Source organism: Sminthopsis crassicaudata, chromosome 1, assembly GCF_048593235.1.
Source record: "Sminthopsis crassicaudata isolate SCR6 chromosome 1, ASM4859323v1, whole genome shotgun sequence".
Lineage (NCBI taxonomy): Eukaryota > Metazoa > Chordata > Mammalia > Dasyuromorphia > Dasyuridae > Sminthopsis > Sminthopsis crassicaudata.
The window spans coordinates 437,146,688-437,170,800 of NC_133617.1; the positions used below are offsets into that span (position 1 = coordinate 437,146,688).

Here is a 24,113-nt window from a genome sequence, read left to right on the forward strand (position 1 = left end):
ACCTCTTTTTCATTAGCATTTAAGTACCTAATAGGTAAAGTGTGTTCTGGGGTTCTTGGTAAATTAGAACTCTCCAGTCAATGTGAGAAAAGGTCAGAGGGTGAGGTGAGGGCTTCTGGTTAGGTTCTATATAATCCTGTGTTTGTAGTTTGCACTCCATTACTGATACCTTATTTGTTAAGAGTTGCCCTTTCTTTATAGATCCTAATAAATCCCTTTTTGCTTTTCTTACTCTGAGAGTCTCTGATTTTAATTTGGCTTCACTTTTCCACACAGTGGATTGTTCCAAGATTGGAGTCAGGAAGACCTGAGGGCAACTCTGGCCTCAGAAATTTACTACTGTGTGGGTAAGACACTTAATTTTGTTTGCCTCAGTTTCCTCATCTGTAAACTGGAAATAATAATAAAACCTAAATAGTGAGGGTTATTGTGAGGATCAAATGAGATAAGTATAAAGTACTTGACATATTCTTAGTGTCAAATTTTTTATTATCTATTATTATTATTATTATCCTTAATGATAATTATAATTATCAGGAAGTTTTTCCTCATATCTATCCTAAATCTGCCTTTAAGCAACTTCTATCCACTGCTTACAGTTTTGCCTTTTAGGATCCTTCCTACCCATCAATTACTAGATGGTATCTCTCATTCATCCCTATTAGATTCATTCCAATGTCAAGATCTTTTTGGATCCTGACCCTGTTGTCCAATGGGTTAGCTATCTCTCCTGGCTTTATATTCATTATAAATTTAAAAAGCATCCCTGGATTCATTCAGCTCACTGATAAAAAAAATTTTAAAAGCAGCACACAGACAAGCAGAGATCCCTAGAATTCTTCAGTTAGAGACTTCCATTCAAAGTCACAATCAAGTTGATGACTGATGATCATTCTTTGGGTTCAGTGATTTAAACAAATCTACTTCCAGTCAGAGATTATTATTATTATCCATCACCTCATACCATCTTGTCCACAGGGGAGAATAATGATAACAAGAACAGTTAGCATTTTTATAGCCCTTTAAAATTTGTGAAGCACTTCACAAATATCACATATGAGTTTCACAAGAACTCTAAAAGTTAAGGGCTACTCTTAGCCCCTTTTTTGTGGGGATAGGGAAACTGAGAAAGACAGAGGAGAAGTGATTTGCCCAAGCTTAAGTATTTGAGGTCAGACTGAGAAATAAATTTGCCTAAGAGATTTTGTTATATATCCTGCTGAAGTCTAGACCTGTAGCACTTTACTTTATTTACCCCAGTTTTTTTATCTAAAAAATGAGCTGGAGAAGGAAATGGTAAACCACTCAATATCTATGCCAAGAAAATCCCAAATGGAGTCATAGAGAATCAGATATGACTGAGAAACAATTGAACAGAACTAAAGTTTGTATCAGATTATATATGTCTAGCATTCACTTGTCTTATCAATATAGTATATTTTCCCAAAAGAAAAAAAAAGGACATTGCATAACCTGTTCTTAATAAAGTTATGTTATCTCTTAATGATGACTTTCTTTTTTGTTTTTCTAGATTTTCAGACGCCATCACTTTTATAGCTCATCTAGAATTCTTCCAAGGGTTGAAGTCAAAATTCAGAGATCTATAGTTTCCAGATGCTTTTTTTAAATTAGGATTTTAATTTTTAATTTCATTTCAATTTGTACAGCATGTTTCTGGTTCTCCAGGCTTTCAAAGGTCATTAACAATTGCTCAATACCTACATTTTCTAGTTCATGGGAAAGAGTTCCCCTGAGTCTTGTGAGTTTGTGTAGCCCAAGTTCCTCGATTTACAGGGCCCTGAGACTTCAAGAAATAAAGTGAATTGCTCAAGATCACAAAGCAGATTAGTGGCAAAGCCAGGGCTGGAACCCAGATTTTCTTACTCTAATTTTAATCATTTTTAAGATGTAATGTCTTCAAAGATTAAGAGACACATGATTTCATCACAATTTATGAGTATTGGATTAGGCCCAATGAGTAAATGAGAGGTAAGGCCCCCTAGTATGGCAGATAGAATGTACTTAGAGGAAAGAAGATATAGATTTGAATCTTGCCTTTACTGCTTACTAGCTGTGTGATTCTGAGCAAATCACTTAACATCTCTGAATCTCAATTTCCTCATCTCATGGGGATAATAATAGTATTTATCTCACAAAGTATATGTCAAGATCAAATGAAATAATAACTTAATGTATGTAAAGTACCATCTGTCAGTGAACTATTATTATCTCCAGAGTAAAAACACACAAACAGTACATTCTAAAGTGAATTATAATTTTAAAAGATCTATTTTGGATCTGTACTCTCAAATGATGTTGATAATCAAATATTTGCTATATTTTGAACTTATGTAACAGTTTTCATTATGACTTCATTTTATTCTTATTATATTTCTCTGAGATAAGAAAGGAAGGCAGAATATTTTATTAGAGAAACAGTCTCTCAGGAATTGCCAGAGTCCTCAAGTGAAGAGAACTAGAACCCAAATTACTGCATTATTTATTTCCATCAATGGTTTAGTTGTGTGAAATTCAATTTCACAAGCATTCATCAAGGGGCTACAACATGCCAGACACTGTGTGAGGTTCCAGGGATGCAAAGACAAAAGTCAAAATAAGTATTGCCTTCAAACAGCTCACATTTTACTGAAGGTGAAGGCAGCCCAGGATGGGAACAATGCATATATAAAGAAATTCACACACTATATAAATACACACACGTACTGATAAATCCATGTTACAATATCTATATTCAAATTACTTTTTATAAATGTGTATATTCAAAATAATTTCAGAGTAGGAATAGGGATAGTAGAAAACTAACCCACCTTACAAAAAGTTCATGAGCAACTATTAGGACATTTTTGTTTGTTTTGTCTTTTTTAAAGGAAGGGGGAAAAAACTGACCCAAATGGAAAAACAAATTAACTGGGGTCCTAGTCCAGAGGGGAACAAACATCCATTAATCATCCTACATGAAAGACAAAGAATTTATTCAGGGAAAGGAAAAAAAGGCAGTAATCTATAGTCCATCAGAAACAGTGCATTTTTTATAGGGCTCTGCTTTGGCCTTAGGAGAGATACAAGATACAGCTGTTTGGGGTGAGTCACCTCCCAGAGAGGAGACAGCTATCCTCTCCATAGCCTCTGGGAGCAGAAATCTGTATCACACCTGTCTCTGTACTCAATCCTGGAAACTCAATGGCAGCTAAGAATCGGGACCTGAGGAGAGCTATCTTTAGGTGGTTCTGGTCTTCTATATAATCAATGTAGGGTCTTCTATAATCATTAGCCTCTTACTATCACCCAAGGATTCCTCTGATTACCATCAATGGTTTAATGCCCTGGAGCTAGGAACCAAGACCTCAAACTCTCTTTCTGGTTATACTAGAAAACTCTACCTGTTGGAGATATATAACTTTAGTTCCATTTTAAGCTCACCAACAGAAGTAATGGAATTGATTCTCTATTCTCTTCCTATCCTCAATATTCAACAGAGCTCAGTCTTCAAGTTCTCCATTTAGTAGGCCAAGAATATTAATCTGCTATCACGCCTCTAGGGAGTTTCCAGGGATTTTGTCCCAGCTATTACTATTCCTTCTTCCTCAGAAACTGTCAAAAAAGTAGGGTTGTTCTCACTTTCCACTCATCCATGTCCCCTCTCTTCCAATCTATGGGAAATAACCCAAAGAATGTAATCCTGGGGCACAGTCATTAAAAAGTTAAATTTCCTTCAATGTAGGGTGGTAATAATAATGGAGTTTTGTTAGAAGAATCAAACTTTAGAAAAATAGGGAGCCAGAAACAGGGAAAGAGACTTGGGAGAAGCCAGATCATAGATTTTGGAAAAAAAAAAAACTGAGATAAAGGTAGAGACAGAGATGGAGCTAATGAAAGAGCAAGGGTCTTAGACCTAAATAAATCAAAGGGAAGGAAAGAAACCTAAGGAGACCTGTATGAACTGATGCAGAGCAAAGTGAGCAGAATCAGAACAATTTAGAAAATAATAACAATGCTGTAAAGAGAAACAACTTTAAAGGATTTTAGGAACTTTGAGCAAGGCAATGATCAACCATGATTCCAAAAGACTGATATGGATCCTCACAGAGAAGTGTTGGACTCAAGGTACTAAAAAAGACACAGAGTTTTTGGATTTGTCCAATGGGGAAAATGTGTTTTTCTTCACTATGCATATTTATTACAAGGTTTTCTTTTCAACAGAAGATAGATTTTTGTTAATTGATAAAAATTAATTTTAGGAAAAAAGAGAACAAAGACAAAAAGCTTTGAAAGTTATGAGGTTGTTATATACCTAAAATTTAAAAAAGCAACCTGTTTTTAAGAAAGATTCTGAGTTTCATATAAAATCTTATTTCTCCGTTGTACTTTGTATGTGGAAATGCTCATTTTATTCAATGTTGGCTTCAGGATGAAAAAAATAAGATAGAAATCAGAGGGAGGGAGGGAAAATGAGAGAGAATACAAGTATACGTCTACATATGTATATTAAACAGACAGAAAACAGCAGTTTCACTTACGTGCACAGGATAGACTGATCTTCCCGGTCTGTGAACAGAAAAGGAAAACGCCATGGATTAGAATCAAATCAAGAACTGAAAGTTCTTAATTTCACTTTAAAGACTTTTCATTTAGCAGCTCCTACTTGACTCTCCAGGTTTGTGGAGAGCCAAGGGAAGGATTAAGTATCCCTAGCTCAGAGCCCCAGGACTGGTCAAAGAACAAACTCAAAGGGAAACCCAAGTGTCAGAGGGCTATGAGAATGCTGGGGAAACTGTATCTAATCATTTCCCAAATGTCTCCAGTTAGGTAATTCCTTTATGCTATAGCTAGCATTCCCTCCTAGCTAGGACCCTAGGCAGCAAACTTCTTTAAAAATACTTTTGCTCTATGGAAAGAACCTCTAGAATGACCTAGCACTCCTATAAGAGAATAATCTAGAGCCATTACAATTCCAATAGACTTGTGATGGAAAGAATAATCTGCATTCAGAGAGAGAACTATGGAGACTGAATGTAGATCAAAGCATAGCATTATCACCTCTCTTGCTGTTGTTTGTTTTCTTGGGTTTTTTCTTTTTCATGTTTTTTCCCCTTTTGATCTGATTTTTCTTGGGCAGCAAGAGGAATATGGAAATGTTTAGAAGAATTGCCCTTTAACTTAAATCGGATTCCTTGCTGTCTTGGGGAGGGGAAAGACAGTGAAAAAAATTGGAACACAAGGTGTTGCAAAGATAAATGTTGAAAACTTTCTTTGTGTGTATTTGGGAAAATAAAATACTATTAAAATAAAAGCTTATGAAATTGAATATAACAGATTAATGATATAGCCATTTGCCTCCAGAGAGAGGACTATAAGGACAGAGTGTGGATTACAACATAGTATTTTCATTTTTTTTGTTGCTATTTTATGTATGCTACTTGTTTTTTTCTTTCTCACTTTTTTCCTTTTTTGATTTGATTTTTCTTGTGCAACATGATAAATGTGGAAATATGTTTAGAAAAATTGTACATGTTTAACCTGTATTGGATTACTTGCTGTCTAGAGAAGAGAAGAAGAGGGGAGAGAGGGAGAAAATTTTGGAACACAAAATTTTGCAAAGGTGAATATTGAAAAACAACTTTACATATATTTGGGAAAATAAAATACTATTTTTTAAAACGTATAGCTAACCAAAAAAATAAAAATAAAAGTATAGCTAACCTAAGGAATAGTGAGAAGAAAAGCTAGAGAGGTAGCAAGAAGAGGAATTGTATACAGTGGGATTTTACAAAGTATGTTGAAAATGAATTTGCCTACCTACCTGAGGCTTACAATCTAGAGAGGCAGATCAAAAAAAAAAAAAACCCCGCTGCTAAAATTATAAATTGTTTGATTTCCATCTACTCATAAGCAGTCATCCCGATCTGACAGAATACCCACATGACCAGAGGCAAAAAACAAATCAAATCCTTCTCACTAATTCATTCACCCAAGTGAACAAAGGAGCTAATTCATAGGAGAAGAATCACATAGTGCTAGTCTACCAAAGGAAAGGGGAAAAAGAAAATAAAATAGCAAAGGGATTTTAAAACTTCTGTTCTTTCTCTCCTTTGCCATACATTTTAATTTATAAAATTCCTCCAGGGAACTGAATGAGCTTTGAGTATTTGTAGGAACTATAGAAAGAATCTCAGAAAAGCTCAAGCTTGGGCCATCTGAACTTCAAAGCCTTGGGGCTGATAAAATAGCCCTTTAGCTGGAGTAACTAATGGAGAGAGAGAGAGAGAGAGAGAGAGAGAGAGAGAGAGAGAGAGAGAGAGAGAGAGAGAGAGAGAGAGAGAGAGAGAGAGAGAGACAGAGAGAGAGAGAGACAGAGAGACAGAGACAGAGAGACAGAGACAGAGAGACAGAGAGGATCTATCAAGCTTATTCTGACTTGAAAGTCAGAGTCTTACAATGCAGCTTGAAATGATCAATCAATTCTTGATAATGTTCTCCTATGTATCGTAAGTGAAGTGAAGCGAAGATTGAAAAACCTGTTCCTGTCCCAGAACTCTGGTCCTATCCCCTCCCAAGTAATGACCACCTGAGATTTGAAATAATCACTTAAGAACCGTTCCCACAGGACTGGAGAAAACCCATACTGTTGTGCACTAGTGGGCTTGTGGTAGGAAAGCATTCAGGCTCTGAAAATGCAATACTATTGCATTCTACCTTCCTCCTTCCTTTCCACTTATAATTTGCTTATAAACATTTCTGCCTTTACTACCACAAATAGGGCTCCTGCTCTGGAGAGCTTCCAGTTTGCAAACTGTATTCCTCACTCTGAAAGGGATTAATGAAAATGCTACTTGATATCAAAACTCTGCTTTGGTTTGGTTTGGTCTGGAAAAAAGCCTGCTTTGTATAGCTCCAGTTATACACAGTTAGAGACCAATACAGTAAAATTCTATTAACAGAGATAGAAAAAAATGAGGTTCAGAGAAAGGCAGCATTAAAAACAGAATCCCTTATCTATCTCTATCAAGTGTAGCAGCTTTTGGAACTTTGGGGGGTTAATTTAGGAAATTTTCATGGGAAAACTCCTTCCACCAGTACAGACTGGCAAGTGATCTGTAACTTGTAGCTTTGGAGAGTTGCCCACATTATTAAGCCATTGACTTGCCCAAGGTTCCAGCTAGTCTGCATCAGAGGCATAAGGAACTCAGGTCTTGCAAGACACCAAAGATAGCCTTCTTTCATATTTAATTTGCTGCCTCAAAAAAAAAAAAAAATGGTGTCTTTCTCCATCAAACTGTTACTTCCCACCAATAGTATGATAATCCTCTTTGCATCCAGAGAGAACTATGGGGACAATTTTTACCTTTGTTGTTGTTTGCTTGCTTTTGTTTTTCTTTCTCATTTCTTTTCCTTTTTGATCCTGATTTTTCTTGTGAAACATGATAAATGTGGAAATATGTTTAGAAGAACTTCACATGTTTAACTTGTATTAGATTACTTGCTGTTTAGGAGAGGGGAAAGGGAAGGGGGGAAATGTGGAACATGAGGTTTTGCATGTATTTTGAAAATAAAATGCTATTATTCAAAATTTTTAAAGAAAATAGAAGGATATCAAATGATACCAAATAAATTCAGAATTGAGGGTAGGAAAAGTCACATCACCCAGATAAACAAAGACCTGGAACTATTTTGAGGAAGCAGTTATAATTGTGAGATAAATAAATCCTTTTAATCCATTTTCATCGATGATAAAGTGGAATAATTTTCCCACTCATCAAAAAAGTTTATGCCCAAAGTGAGAGAAATATGTGTGTCAAATTTTAGCCAGAGGGCACTGCACAGGACCTCAGAGATAATAATTGGAAGGAGGCTGACGTGAGAATGCTAGCTAAAGGGCTGCTTAGCAGTGGAGACTGCTAGGAGACCTATGGCCTGGGAAATTCCCATCTGAAAAGCTCTGGTTCAAAGCGTGGGAAGCTATCTGAGATCAGTTTAATAGAAGAAATTGATGCTCCATATAGTTATCAAACCATGAATTTTCTGGAATCACAGAATAAAAGCAGACTCCAATATCTTGGTGTTTCTTATTCCATTCATTCCTTGAGCCCTGATTTGACTCTGGATCCGAAAAGAAAGCCTGGATTTAAATTTTGCCTCTGCCATTATTTACCCTATGTAACACTGAGTAAATTCTGCCAGATATCCTTATCCCAAAGTCTCAGTTTTCTTGACTATGACATGGAGAGGAGAAATAATTGTTTTTGTTTTCTCCCTTAAAAGGCAGTCATGGATGAGAGTGTCATATTGGCTAGAAGAGATCTTTCAACAAAGCTGCCAACTAACTTTCTACTGTCTAGTTTCCAAATACTTGAGCCCATGTGCTCTTTTGAAGACACCTCACGTCAGCCCTCTGTGCCTCCCAGGCTCACAAAATTCATCTTCGTTTCTCTCCTTCCTCCCCTTTCATAGAGCTCTAAACAGCCGAGTAAGTAAAAAGGAGTCCTTAATCTTTCCCTCAGATTTTTCACTCTCTTAGAAGTGGTTAGCATCTCAAAAATCCTGGTGAAGAGAGGCAGATGGTCTCTACATCCAGGGTGAGTTTTCCCAGGAGATAAAGCAACTTGGCAAATCCCTTTTCAGCTCCCTCTCCAGCCTGCCCTTGGAACCACGGAGGGCCCCCAGCTCCCAACAGACTTGGCTATTTCTGCCTGATCACAAACATAATCTGATGGTTTATCACTATGAAAGAGCAAGTTGGCAACTTGACCATAAAAGGAGAAAACACAGCTTCAAGCTCTACTCACTTACTTCCTGCTTCTTTAGACTCATTCCTGGCTAGACTGTCCAAAGGGTATAATTCCCATGCCAGGAGACTCTGAAACCCAGAGAAAAAGAGGCCTTTTAACCGAGGAGTCCTATCCCTGTAGAGCTCTCATACACTTCAGCTGCATCTAGAAACCTAATTCATTCTATATCCTCTCTTGTTCCTAATCTTTATCCCTCATCAGAGGATCCTCTGGCCAAAACTTGCCATCAGAGAGTCATGATTGATTGGCATGTATGTATCTATTATCCGTCCTGGGAAATAAATTGATAGCTACCACCTGCCTAGGTAGAGAAAGGGTAGAAAGAAGGGGGAGGATTTGAAACTCAAATTTAAAACAACAACAACAACAACGAATGTTAAAAAAAAAAAACTTTTTAAGAAAAAGAAATGGGAAAAAAGTTTATAAAAGATAGTCTAATGTCAGAACTATGAAGTTAAAATGTGGTTCAGATTTTAGCATGGGATGGATGTGAGCACTAATGGATAAGACTGGTGGTGTAATGGTAAATGCTTAGCAACTGATTCCAAAAAACAACCAACCAACCACAAAACTATACTCCCAACACACTTTTAAATTTAATCTACATTATTAACATTTTCTTTATCATTTTTTAAAAGTCTAGGCAACCAAGAAAACTATAAATCAAGATCTGACTTATAGAATTTGTGGATTTCTGACATCTAAAATATAACTGCTCACACAGAAAATTTACAAAGTTGGTTCCTAGAATCTCCACATGGATCTTATTCCAAAAGTGTTATTATTATAAATAATAATCAATCCTTCATATATAAAGTTGTTACTAAACCAATTATGAGTAGAGTATGTACTTTAATCACTCAGCAAGGATTAAATAAGCTCATACAACATGCCATGCACTGTGCCAGGAGCAAATCTTGCCCACTGCCTGGTTTTATATTTCCTGTGATTTACATTTTTAAATAAAATTGGATTGGCCCTTGGGCTATAGTCTAAAAGATCCATGGTCTAAAAGAAATAGTTTATTTGTGAAGTTTTGATTTTTTAAAAAATATAAGTTACAAGGTAGACAACTGAGAAAGGACAAGTCACTATACTCATTCAAACAAGGAAGCTAGTTTTTTTCATATTTCAATTTCAATTTAAGAAGATAGTCCAAATCCTACCAGTCAGTCACAGGATAATTAGAATCTTGTTAGTTGGAAGGGATCTTGAACATCATCTCCTCCAATTCCTATGTAAAGCAAGGATTCCCTCCAAAATATACCAAGCAAGCCTCTACTTGAAGACTTTTTGAAGCAACTCATTCCATTTAAAAAATTTTAATTGTTAAGGCAACTTATTTTTTTTGGGGGGGGGGTGAGGAACTTTTTTTATAGCTTTTTATTTACAAAACATATGCATGGGTAACTTTTCAACATTGACCCTTGCAAAACCTTCTGTTCCAAATTTTCCCCTCCTTCCCTCCAATCCCTACCCTAGATGGCAGGTAGTCCAATACATGTTAAATATGTTAAAATATATGTTAAATCCAATGTATGTATACATATTTATACAGTTATCTTGCTGAACAAGAAAAATCAGATCTAGAAAGAAAGAAAAAAAATCTGAGAAGGAAAACAAAAAAATGCAAACAAACAACAGAAAGAGCGAAAATGCTATGTTGTAGTCCACACTCATTTCCCATAATCCTCTCTCTGAGGTTCATTACTGAACAATTGGAACTGGTTTGAATCATCTCATTGTTGAAGAGAGTCAGGAATTGATCATTGTATAGTCTTGTTATTGCCATGTATAATGATCTCCTGGTTTTACTCATTTCACTTAGCATCAGTTCATGTAAGCATTTCCAGGCCCCTCTGAAATCAGAGAGTCTCTCTGTGAAGATCTGTTTGTCATAAGGCCCAGTAGTAATACTGCTGGGTCAACGGGTATGCACAGTTTGATAACTTTTTGAGCAATTTGAGTTCCAAATTGTTCTCCAGAATGATTGGATCCATTCACAACTCCACCAACAATGCATCAGTGTCCCAGTTTTCCCACATCCCCTCCAACATTCATCATTATTTGTTCCTGTCATCTTAGCCAATGTGACAGGTGTGTAGTGGTATCTCAGAGTTGTCTTAATTTCCATTTCTCTGATCAATAGTGATTTGGAACACTCTTTCATATGACTAGAAATAGTTTCAATTTCTTCATCTGAAAATTGTTTATGTCCTTTGACCATTTCTCAATTGGAAAATGGCTTGATTTTTTATAAATTTGAGTCAATTCTTTATTTATTTTGAAAATGAGGCCTTATCAGAATCTTTGGATGTAAAAATGTTTCCCATTTTATTGCTTCCCTTCTAATCTTGTCTGCATTAGTTTTATTTGAACAAAATCTTTTTAATTTAATATAATCAAAATTATCTATTTTATGATTATAATGACCTTTAGTTCTTCTTTGGTCACAAATTCCTGCACAGGTCTGAGAGGTGAACTATCCTATGTTCTTCTAATTTACTTATAATATCATTCTTTAGGTCTAGATCATGAACCCATTTTGACCTTATCTTGGTATATGATAGTAAGTGTGGGTCAATGTGTTAGGCAACTTTTTCTTAGAATGACTCAAAACCTCACTCCCTGTGACTTCCAGTGAATCATAATTAAACCCTTTGGAGCCAAGGGGATCAATCTGATTCTTCTTCTAACATTTGAGAATAATGATCATATGCTTCCTAAATCTTCTCACCTCCAGAATAAACACTCCCAGTTCATCAGAGGGGGCGCCAAAATACTTTGAGCTCTTTCCAGAAATTAGATCCACCCTCAAAGTATGAAGAATTTCCTACTTCTGAAGGTCTTCAAGCAGAGACGAGATGACCAATTTTTGAGGATATAGAGAAAAGCATTCCAACTTCCAGAGGAGTTGGAATAAATGATCAAGTTTTCTTCCAACTTTGAGATTCTGTGATATGCGCACATCGAGAATACTTTTTGCAAAATATATCACGATATCTGGAAACAATTCCCAAAGAGATGTTGAATCACAGAATGTTAGCATTGAAAGGGACTTTAGAGATCATGTCAACTATTTATTCTTCTTTAGTCAGATGAGGAAAGAACCTCAGAGAAATTAGAAAACTGAGGCCTAGTAGAAGGGAGGATAGTGAGTGGAAAGAGTCCTGGACTTGGAGTCAGGATTTATATCTCAGCTCCAATATTGACTAGGGCTGTGACCATGGAAAACTATTCACTTAAGCACCCTGAACCTCAATTTTCTCATCTATAAAATGGGGAGCATAAAACTTGCTCTATTTTCCTCACAACAATATTCTATAAGGAAATTACTTTGTAAACCTTATAGTGCTAGATAAAAGTAAATAATTGGTAATTGTGGAAAACCAAGTTCCAGAATTAGAACTCAGACTCATTCAATTCTAATTTGGAAGGGGCATAGAATCATACACATAGAACTAGAAAAAAAACTCTAGAAAGCCTCTAGTCCCATACCCTCATTAGACAAATTGAAAAGTGAAGCCCCAGAGAGACTTCACTTGTTTACTCAGAGCCATTCTATGAAAGCTTCTTCCTCCAAAGCCTCCACTCTACTTGCATAGAATCTTGGGTTAGTCACCTTGCTAGGCATCCTGTTTTCCAAGTTCATGGATCCCCTGAAATCGATTCAAAGGCCACATTGGGGTATACGAAACCTAGATTAATAATCCCTAGATTAAATGACTTCTAAGGACTCAATTCTCAAATTATAGGCTTAGAGATAGTTTAAAGATTATCTAGACCAATCTCTACCTGAAGCAGCATCCCTTTTCTACATACAATATCTGTGACAAATCATTCAGCATCTGCTTGAAGACCTCCAGTGATTAGAAACCCATCACAGGTTAATGCATTCTATTGTGGACAGCTTGAATTGTTAAGAAGGTTTTCCTTATAGTGACTTATAGTTTCCACCCTTTGCCTCCTGATTCTGCCTTCTGGGCTCAAACAGAAGATGTCTGACCTTTCTTTCACATTACCAGTCAGACAACACCCCCATGCTAACAGCCTGTAGGAAAGGAAATGTGTTTGTATACTGTCTTGTAAATGTTCTTCAACATTCTCCAACAGTGTATAGTCTGTCTTCACAAATAGCCTGTGGGCAGATGTTTTTAATCTTTTATCTTTCTTGTATTCCAAACTCCTTCAATATTCTGTACACAAAAGGTTCAATAGTAATAGTAATATTAGCAGCAAATAGTATTAACTTTGAACAACTAAATAATAATAGCACTAATGGCTCACATTCTGTAGTATTTTAAGATTTACAAATTGATTTCCTATAACAACAACCCTGTGAGGTTGACATTACAAGCCTTATGAACATTTTACATTTATGAACAAGAAATTGAGACTGAGATGAAGTGATTTACACATGGCCATATAGCAGAGCTTGTTAGGTGGCTCCATAGTGCAAAGAGTGTGGTCCAAATTCAGAAAAATTCATTTTCCTGAATTCAAATTTGACTTTGAACACTTAGTAGTTGTGTGACTCTGGGTAAGTCTCTCAACTCTGTTTGCCTCGGTTTCCTCATTTGTAAAATGAACTAGAGGAGGAAATGAATGGCAAACCAGGCCAGTATCTTTGTCAGGAAAACCTCAAATGGAATCATGACTGAAAAAATGACTGAACATATAGTTAAACTTCAGAGCTTCTGAAAACAAACTCCAACTTCAAGCCATTGTTATAGGACTGTTATAACTGGAGGAAATAAAACATATAGATAAAGAATACATGTCAAGAAGAACCAAGTCCAAATCTGACTTCAAACATTGACTAGCTGCGTAATATTGGGCAAATCATTTAATTTCTGCCTCAGTTTCCTCATGGGTAAAATAGAGATAATAAATAGCATCTGTCTCCCAGGGTTGTTGTGAAGATCAGATGAAATAATTATAAATTGCTTAGAGCTATTTACATTTAGCTAGGGACTGCCACCTAGAAAGTGCTATATAAATGTTAGCTGTTATTATGATGATTTCCAAAGCAACATATAAACAAATGCAAATTGTAAAAAAAAACAAAAAAAAACATTTTTTCTAATCTGGAGAAAAGATATTTGGTGACTAAAATACAGTCAGTTAAATGTAAATGTATTAAGTCCTTCTTGTTGTCCTAAGTATTATATTCATTTTCTATTTGCTGGCAAAATATTTAAGGTTAGTATTTTTAATTTGTTCAAATTCATTAATTTCCACCAAGCTGTCATGGGTGTTTAAAATTGGAGTTCTCATTTGTATAATGTCTCTTACTATTGGTCAAATTTTATTTTGGGCCAAGATTTTGAGCAAATAAATCCAACAGATATTTGGGAGAAGAGATTTGAACCTAGAAGAGTGCAAATTAATGCAGGGCAACTTGGTTACAGACCTGCTGAAAACATGTAGCATCTCCCTCGCTAATTAATATTCATTAAATCTTTTAATTCACTCTCACCTAATTTCAAGATTTAGGACAACTTGACAATCAATACCAGTAATGAGCATTCTCCTTGGCCATTGAAATGATATTTCCATTTCCAGAAAAAAAAATCTACACTCTATTCCCAGGGGTATAGGCATAAAGCCAAGATATAAACAGTGAGAGACAGAACTTCTGACAGAATCTTGTCTGTTCAAGTCTATTTACGTAGTCTGTATATATAGCATACATCGCATCCCTTTAGAGATATATGGGAAGCTAAATATTTATCTTGTAGTATATATGGCTATATATACAGCCAGGGATACTGAATCTTCCTGCAGCTGCCAACATATCTACTGAAGATCCTGTCTGCAGAGAAATTAGTGGGGGTCCTCGGAGGAGGGATGAGAAGGAGTAGGAGGCAGTGTGATTCAGAAGAAAGAGAGCTGGCATATGAATGTAATGAAATATTATAAGAAATTATGGGCAGGCTGATTTGGGAAAAGCCTGGAAAGACAAGAACTGATTTGAGTGAAGGAAACAGAAGCAAAAGAATATTGTACACAGTAACAACAAGATTATGTGATGATCAATTTGATGAACTTGGCTCTTTTCAAAATGAGGTGATTCAAGATAATTTCAATAGACCTGTGATGGAAAGAGCCATACACATCCAGAAAGAGACTGTGGGGACCAAATGTGGATCTTCACCTTTTTTGTTGTTGTTGTTTGTTGCTTTTTTTGTCTTGTGTTTTTTCCCTCCTTCTGATTTAGCTGTTTCAGTTAGGGGTATCAGTCCTTAGTTTTCTAGTCTCCCTTTTTGGATACTTGTTATTATGAATGACTCTTTTCTTTCACTTCCAGTCAAGCTCAATATCCAGTGTTTTCATTTTTCTATGATCTTGGATCTGTTCCCTCTTCTCTATGATATAGATATAGGTAATAATAATAATAATGCTAACAATTTTATAGTACCTAGTGTACTATGTACCAGGCATTTGTGTTCATCACTTTACCATTATTATTTCCTCCCTATAATCCTGAGTAGTAGATGCTATTATTATCCCCGTTTTACATATGAGGAAACAGAGGCAAACAAATCATATAATTCACCCAGTTACATAAGTGCCAAAGGCCAAATTCAAACTCAGCTCTTCCTTCCAGGACCAGCACTCTATTCACTGTACCACCTAGCTCCCTCAATCACCACCCACCTAAATTATTACAATGGAGGGTTAAATGGTACTATGGATATAGTGTAGGCCTGGAGTCAGGAAAACCTGAGTTCAGATATGGTCTCAAACAATTATTACCAGTTGTGTAACCCTGGGCATATCACATAACCATTTTTGCCTGTTTCCTCACCGGTAAAATGATGTGGAGAAAGAAATGGTAAACCACTTCAGTATCCTTACCAAGAAAACCCCAAATGGGGTCATGAAGAGGTATACATGACTGAAAATACAAATATAAATAGTACTTGAATTTTTATCTTATTCCCCTAATAAACTATAGGCTCCATAATGTAAGGAACTATGATTTAGCTAAACTTTGTTATCTTCCTCAGCACTTATTCACACAGCTGGAATTCAATAAATGTTTTTCGATTGAATGAATAACAACTCACATTTATAAATATCTTAAAGGCTTACAATGAAATTTCTTCAGAATAACCCTCTGAATATATAGAGAAAGTATTATTATTCCCATTTTGGAGATAAGGAAACTGAGACTCAGTAACACAGGACTTGCTTAGTTATTCATGGCTAGTTTAATTTCAGGGCCAGCATGGAAACTCAGGTTCCTGTGCTCCAAATCCAGTTATTCCTCCCCATTTCTCCACAACTCCTTTTACAATCTAATTTGTACTATGAAATCTTTTTCCAAGGACAGCCTAAAAGTATTTGTTTTCTTGATACCCCTAAGCTATTGAGAGCCAATGCTTCCTCTGACCTTCAAAATACTGAGTAGATCTTCTGTGATGGTTTTTACAGAAAAACATATGTCGCTAGAATGACTTTGAATGAGAAACGGTGGAGAACTTTCCACAGCATCATGAATGGAAATGCCCACATACACCCATCAAAATATCTAGGTCAAGCCTAAAAGTGAACTTCAGCACAACAAAAGTCAATGAGCAAATCCAAATAAATGAGGAGGCAAAGTGGTTCTGCATTATGCAACTAGAAATCACTTTGTACTTGATCACAAACCAACCAATCAATAAGCATTTATGAAGTGATTGCTACGTGTACTAGATAAGTTTTCGGGATATAAAGATAAAGAATGAAACTCCCTCCTCTCAAAGAGATTAGATATAAATAAGAACAACAATTACATAACACTTTAATGTTTGTAAAGCACTTTACAATATTATCTCATTTGATTCTTGCAATAGGTAGGTATTATTACTCCTATTTTGCAAATGAGGAAACTGAGGCAGACAAGGGTTAGTTAAGTGACTTCTCTAGAGTTTCACAGCTAGTAAGTGTCTGAGACCAAATTTGAATTCAGATCTTCCTGACCTCAGGTCCAGAGCTCTATCTATTATGCCACCCATCAGTCTTCCATATTAATAATACTCATAATAATAATGATAGCTACAATTTATATGCAGCAGCCAGGAGATGTAGGGATAGAGTGATAGGCCTGGAGTAAGGAAGACTTGTTTTCTTGAGTTCAAATCTGGCCCCAGACACTTAGTAGATAAGTGATCCTGAATACGTCATTTACTCTGTTTGCCTCAGTTTCCTTATTTATAAAATTAACTGGAAAAAAAAATCGGAAAGCATTTCTATAGTTTTGTCAAGAAAAATGTCAAATGAATTCATAAAGAGTAAGATAACTGAAAAACAACTAAACAATAAATATTTATAAAGTGCTTGCTGTGTGCCAGGCATAATGCTAAGAGCTTTACAATTATCTTGTTTAATTCTCACAAGAACCCTGGGAAAGATGAGGAAACAGGAGGCAGAGGGAGGCTAAGTGATTTGCTTAAGATCTCACAGCTAGGAAGTATCTTAGCCTGGATGTGAATTCAGATTCAGGACTTCCTAGCTTCCCCATTTTCTAGCCAGTCCTTTTCTATCTCCACACCTTTAAAGGTTCATGCTGCCATACATTCTTGGAGCATACTTCTACTTCCTGTGCCCATCTGTGGAAAACCAATCCCTCTTTGAAGGTCCAACACAAGGACCATATCCTCTGTTAATCCAGCCTAATCCAGATGGTCAAATTTCATTCTTTATGCTTCCCTCCTACCTTTCCTCCTCAAATCCATCATGGTACATCACCTTGACATCATCTTTGCATCTATTCCACTATCTTTTTAGATAAGAGAATTTAAAATTGGTAGGATCAGTATGTCTAATTTCCTCATTTTACAAATAAGAATCCTAAAAAAGATTCATTATTTACCCAAGGTCATACAAATAGCAAGAGACAGAGTTGGGATTTGAACCTAGATTCCTGACTCCAAATTTTTGGCCAACATCATGCTGCCTTACATCACAATAATTTGTGTACATTTTTAAAATTCCCATTAGATTATAAATTCCTGCTCCATAGTAAGAACCATGATGTGTCTATCTTTCTTTCCCAGAATTTAATACATGAGAGACAGTAAATAAGTATTTATTAAATAGAATTTTACCTTTTGAAAGATCTATAATTTATTGGCACAGATTACCCTCTTCTAATACAGACTACATTCCCTTCATATTGTAATAAATGGTCTTTGCATGTTGCTATAGCCAAAAAAAAACCCATCACCAAAGTCCACATACACTAACTCAAGAGGCAGGACTTTATTCACTGTACCATGCTTCCTCCTTCCATACTTGAATGGGAAAATATCAAATTGCTGTTTGATATATCTTTTTTAAAAAATGTTTATACCTTTTTTGGTATATGTTTAGTATACCTTTGTATATCCTCCAATGTCCTAGCATAGTATTCATGCAGGTATATGATAAATATTTATTGAATTTAATTTGATCTTCCTGAGCTTAAAGGGGGCAATAAAACAGCTGCATTTACAAGTTTGCCATTGCTAGCAATGACCTCATCCTGATATTTCTGTCACAAGTAGATCAGAACAATTAAGTTTTTGATGTCTTGCAATAGAATCCACTCTTGTCTAAGTAAAGCAAAAGGAATGAAGAGAGACGAGAGATAGAGACAGACAGAGACAAAGAAACAGAGAAAGAAAGCAGCAGCAGCAGCAGCAGCAGCAGCAGCAGCAGCAGAAGAAGAAGAAGAAGAAGAAGAAGAAGAAGAAGAAGAAGAAGAAGAAGAAGAAGAAGAAGAAGAAAAGAAGAAGAAAAGAGAGAGAAAGAAGAAAGAAAAGAGAAGGAGAGAATGAGGAAAGGAGAGAGGGGAAAAAGAGAGAAGGAAGGAGAGAATGAAGAGGGAAGAAGGAAGAGAGAAAAGAAAAAGCAGAGGGAGGAAAGCAGGGAAAGAACTGAGGGGAGAGAAAGAGAAAGAGTAGGGAAAGAGGGAGAGAGAGAGAAAGAGATCGAGAAAGAGAGATACACACAGAGAGAAAGAAGAAGCAGCAGAAGGAAGCAGAAGCAGGAGGATGAGAAGGGGGAGGGGGAGAAGGAACAGGAGGAGAAACAGGAGGAGGAGGAACAAGAGAAGAAAGAAAGAAGGAAGAAAGAAAGAAAGAAAGAAAGAAAGAAAGAAAGAAAGAAAGAAAGAAAGAAAGAAAGAAAGAAAGAAAGAAAGAAAGAAAGAAAGAGAGAGAAAGAGAGAAAGAAAGAAAGAAAGAAAGAAAGAAAGAGAGAAAAAGAGAGAAAGAAAGAAAGAAAGAAAGAAAGAAAGAAAGAAAGAGAGAAAAAGAGAGAAAAAAGAGAAAGAAAAAAGAAAGAGGAAGAAGAGGCAAAAAGGAGAAAAAGGAGAAAAAGAGGAAAAGAGAGGGAGAGAGCAGAGGGAGTGAAAAAGAGAGGGAGGGAGGAAGAGAGAGGGAGAAAGAGAAGGAAAGGGAGAAAGAGGAAAGCAGGGAGAGAACTGAGGAAAGAGATAGAATAGTGAAGGAAGGAGAAGGAGAGAGAAATAGAAGAAAAGTAGGAAGAGAGAGAGAGAGAGAGAGAGAGAGAGAGAGAGAGAGAGAGAGAGAGAGAGAGAGAGAGAGAGAGAGAGAGGGAGGGAGAGAGAGAGAGAGAGAGGAAGAGAGATGATCCTTCTCTAATTTGGGAAATCAACATATCTAAGTTTATGAATACCAAAAAAGAAAATTTATTTGTTTATGAAATCTATCTTTTAAAAAAAAAAAAAAAGAATGGCTATTTTAGCTTGGCTGTAATTGGGTGAGAAAAGATATTTATTGTTGGTACCAAGTACAGGGACTATAGAAAAATATCCAAATTTCTACAGTCAGAGCTTAATCTTATCTGTCATTTATGCCTCCTGGGACTCTGGGACAGCATGGGGAAGAAAGTGTTCAGAGGGACTGATTATGAGGGAAGGCTAATTATGTTTTCATCACATTTGTTGTATTAATTCACTTAACTTCAACTTCTCAACCTCTAAGTTTTCTGAGATTTCAGAAGAATACATTGCAAATAATAATAATAATAATGCTAGCACATGTCTACCAAACTTCCAGGGTTGATAGTCCTGTACATTTGCCAGAGACTTTCTGCCCTTCCCTCATTAAAAGTAACTCATGCTTTTCTGTCAATCCTAGAGTTTCAATCACCACACACTTCAGTGGCTATACCTCTATTCTCTTTTTTAAAACTTATTTTATTTAAAAAAACAAAATAAGAAAAAAGAAAAACAGAAGAGAAATATAAAACAAAATAAAGCAAAGCAAAAGAGAACATTGTCTTTTGCCCAATAGAAAATCAGCGAGGATCCAAAATATATAGCAACAAATAACCAGTTCAAGAAAAAATTAAAATATATATATATGTATATATATATTAGTAGAAGAAATCATAATCATCTATATTTTCCTTACTTCCTTGTAAATTGTTCTTTTGTTCTCTGTGCACATTTTTTACTTTATTCTTTTTCTCCCCTTTCAATCCCCACCCTGCTCCACCTCCAAGCAGGCTATAGTTAAGAAGAATATATTTATGTATGTAGGATATAGATATATACATATATACACAAAAACACACATCTAGGGGCAGCTAGGTGGCGCAGTGGATGGAGCACTAGCCTGAATTCAGGAGGACCCGAGTTCAAATCTGATCTCAGACACTTAACACTTCCTAGCTGTGTGACCCTGGGCCAGTCACTTAACCTCAGCCTCACCAAAAAAAAAAAAAAGAAATTTCACAAAAACACACATCTTTCCTATCCCTGCTGACTCTGCCTTAATTTGCCTTGATTTTATTTCATCTTCCCCTCCCACCCATGGATCCCTCTCTTGTCTTCTTCCTGCACCCTTTGTTTCTCCGTCAACTCATCCCCCTCCCCTTATTTCTTTATAGATTTTGGAAGGTGCTATACCCTTCTTAGTATATATGTACATTCCCGATGTGAACAGGTTTTCAGAACCAAGAGTCTTCCTCCCCCATCTAATGCCTCTATTTTTCCTCTGCATCTCATGTGTATAATATAATTATACCTCTATTTTTGAAAGATAAAAAATATCTCAGCGTCTTCTTGCTTCCTTTTCTCCCCCATCCATTTCTCCTGATGTGGTATATGATTCAGTGACCACTGTACTCTAACATGAACTTTGTGCTCTAGTCGGATTTTCTTTATCATTCCATGAGTTCCCATCATTCACTTACACCTTTGCTCCCCTTATTAACTTTTCTGATCTCTTCCACCAAGATCTCTTGGTCAAAGCACAATTAAATCCTACTTTCTTCAGGTCCCTCCCTCACCTATCTCTCTTCAAATACGATAACACTTAGATTTTAGTATATAGTGCTGTCTTCCACTGTTCAAATTCAAAAAGGTTTTAGTAAGTAGACTATCAACTCCTTTGAAAACAAGGACCGTATTTCCCAAGTGCGTAGCATATGTCTACATACATATTAGATGGTCACTAACAACTTGCTGGTTGACTGACTGAATGACTTAGTATCAGGCAACCCCACCTCCTTTTACCCCCCTAATAAGCCCTCAGATCTTTACAGACTTTCCATGTAAGGCAGAAAATGTAACATAAATAATGTAAAAATTCGGGCCACAAAATTTTCCCTTGGAACTCCTCCCACATTTACATATGCAAAAATAATTGCCAAGCCTCCTAAATAGTGCCAATATCCTTGGGTCAGCATTCCTTGTGGTTTTGCTTCATTATTCAAAAACAATGGCTCCTCAATTCTTTTCTCCAAACTCTTTCAGGCTGGGATGAGCTCCACAAAGCTGGCCAGGCCCATTTCCTAAGAGACCACAACCTATAAAGCTAAATTTTCAGGACTTCAGGTCACTCACCCCCACTCCCCAGCCTTAAAAAACATGACAGTGGAACAGGTATTCTCCAGCTTACAGGTGGTGGCCTTTAGGTACTTATGCCATCTTCCTCTGCACAATCGCAGAGTGAGTTTCTTTCTCTTGCCCTATGCCAAAATATACCTGACTATTCCCAGTTTAAAGACATCTAAGAATTTCTGAGTCTGAAGACATTCATTCAGGAAAGTAATTTCTTCTAACTATTCCCCAAATACATAACATACCAAATACTCACCAATAACATCCAGATACCTTAACTTAGTATAGTGCCTAGCTTTATTAAGCTTTTAATAAAAGCCTTTTTGTTGGGTAGTCATTCAATCAAGTCCAATTTTTTGTAGCTCCATTTGGGTTTTCTTGGCAAAGATACTGGAGTAGTTTGTCATTCCCTTCTCCAATGTGTCCCATTTGTACAGATAAGGAAACTGAGGCAAGTAGCATTAAGTGACTTGCCTAGGTGCATTATCTGCGGCTATCAGGGTGACAGGAAGATGAGTCTTCCTGACTTCACACTTGCTCTTTATAAATGCATTATCTATCTAAATGAATTCATTTGCATTGAAATATGATATTCTTTTGTTATTGTTTTTTGTACACAGCCAGCAAAGCACTTGAACAAAGTGAAGAAATACTGAGGCAGAGCTTATCTCTGCAATGGAGAAAGGCGGATTTGAAGCCATAAAAAGGAGGAGAGATCCCTAGCCTCTGTCTGAGGGGAAGGGGTTTGTGCCAAGCCCTCCACATGCAAATCCCACTGCTCCTCCAGGCCCACCAGGCTGGGAGAGGAGGTCAGAACTGCATTCTCTCGTGAGGACCTGCAAGCTGGCTCCCAGCACTGTCTATGCCCGTATTTGCCAAAGCTATTTGTTCCCCAACCCTCCCGCCCCTCAGCCCTCCCCACGTGGGAGGCTGCCTTAGGAGGGAGCTCAGAGTTGGTTTTTCCCTTTTTCAGGCACAACACTCAGGGACCCTCTCTGCTTGCCAAAGAATTCCCTAACCCAGCCAGGAGAAGCCTGTGTGGCTCTCAGAGGCAGGCAAGGGGAGTGATAAATTTCCCGTGGGTGACCCTATGCTCACATCTTCTTTACCCTTGAGAAAGATCAGGAAGGCCCTTCCCAGAGTCCTTCTGTCACCCCACCTGGTTTATCTCCCACAGACCCGCCCCCAGGAGAGGCCCGTGAGACACAGGGAGGACGAGGAACTTTGAAGTTTACCTTGCAGCATACTCCGGTAGGCTGTGTCTGCAATGGCGTAGATGTGGGGGGGCATCTCGTGTCTCTTCTTCCCTTTGTACATGTCAATTATCTTCTCTGAATAAATGGGCAGATATTTGTAGGGATTGACCACAACGCAGAATAGGCCAGAATAAGTCTGTCAAATGGAAAGTCACAAATATCTGTGCTTACTCCAAGATATTCACAAACAGCAAATAAAAGAGAAAAAATAGCTCCGTTCTACCCGTATGTTAAAAGTCCTTCCATAACTACAGTGCCAAAGTGGCAGAACTAACACCAGTTTGATAAATTAAGGAATAAAGATTTGTCAAATGAAGAAATGAATCAGTATTCATTCCTTTAGATTGTAAGCTTCTTGAGCACAGGGACTAACTTTTGGCTTTATTTGTATCTTGGTGCAGTGCCTGGCACACAGTGAGCATTTAATATTTATTGTTTGATTATCATCATTCTTTTATTGTATGTAATGGTTAATGTTTCAGGAGTTAGAAATGGCCTATCATATAGGCCTGGATCTAGCTAATAATGAACATATATATAACAGGGTTCTACTCTGCCTCCTGCTACCATAGTACCTTTATTTCTGTAGCTGTTATCCCATTTCCCAGCATTGTTGGGAAGCAAGTGGAGGGTAAATGGTACTGTAATACCCATCTTAGAGAAAGTGTTTGACAAAAACAGAAAATGGCTTCCATAAAGTCACTTCCATAAAATTGTAGGAAAAAGTCATAACTTTGGTCTTGCCCTATCTACTGCTTCTTAAATAAAGTTTAATCTACTTTGCCTAATATTCAAAGCCTTTTAAAACATATCTTTCCAGACCTCTCTCATATTATTCCTTTACACATACTATTCAACTTTCTGTCTGTGTCCCAAAGATGTGCTGCCTTCTTATACTTCTGTGATTCACTTAAGCTACTCACCTGAAGAATCTCCCTTTATGTTTTCTTGTTGAATTTTAACTGTTTTTAAAGTTTTAAAAGTCCAACTAAAGCTTCATTTTCTCCAGAAAGCCTCCTCTTATCCCTTTACAGATAAAGAAATTGAGACAGCCAGAGGCAGACATATATATATATATATATATATATATACATTTAAATGTTTATTCAAACATATATAAGTACCTATTACAAATATGAAAAATAAGTATAAATATGTAATTATATTATATATGTATGTGTTGTGCATGTATTATACTTTATATAT

The 24,113-nt window shown here is 36.6% G+C and overlaps 1 protein-coding gene across 2 annotated transcripts in view; it reads right to left on the reverse strand.

Annotated features, from left to right (window-relative positions):
• MYH11 (myosin heavy chain 11) overlaps positions 1-24,113 on the reverse strand; it is a 122,787-nt gene that overhangs the window by 70,641 nt on the left and 28,033 nt on the right. For both annotated transcript variants that reach the window (XM_074280620.1, XM_074280619.1), the window contains exons 3-4: positions 22,887-23,043; positions 4,539-4,566 (exon numbers count right to left, since the gene is read on the reverse strand). In XM_074280620.1, the coding sequence (XP_074136721.1) occupies positions 4,539-4,566; positions 22,887-23,043 (185 nt within the window). The remainder of the gene's footprint in view (positions 1-4,538; positions 4,567-22,886; positions 23,044-24,113) is intronic.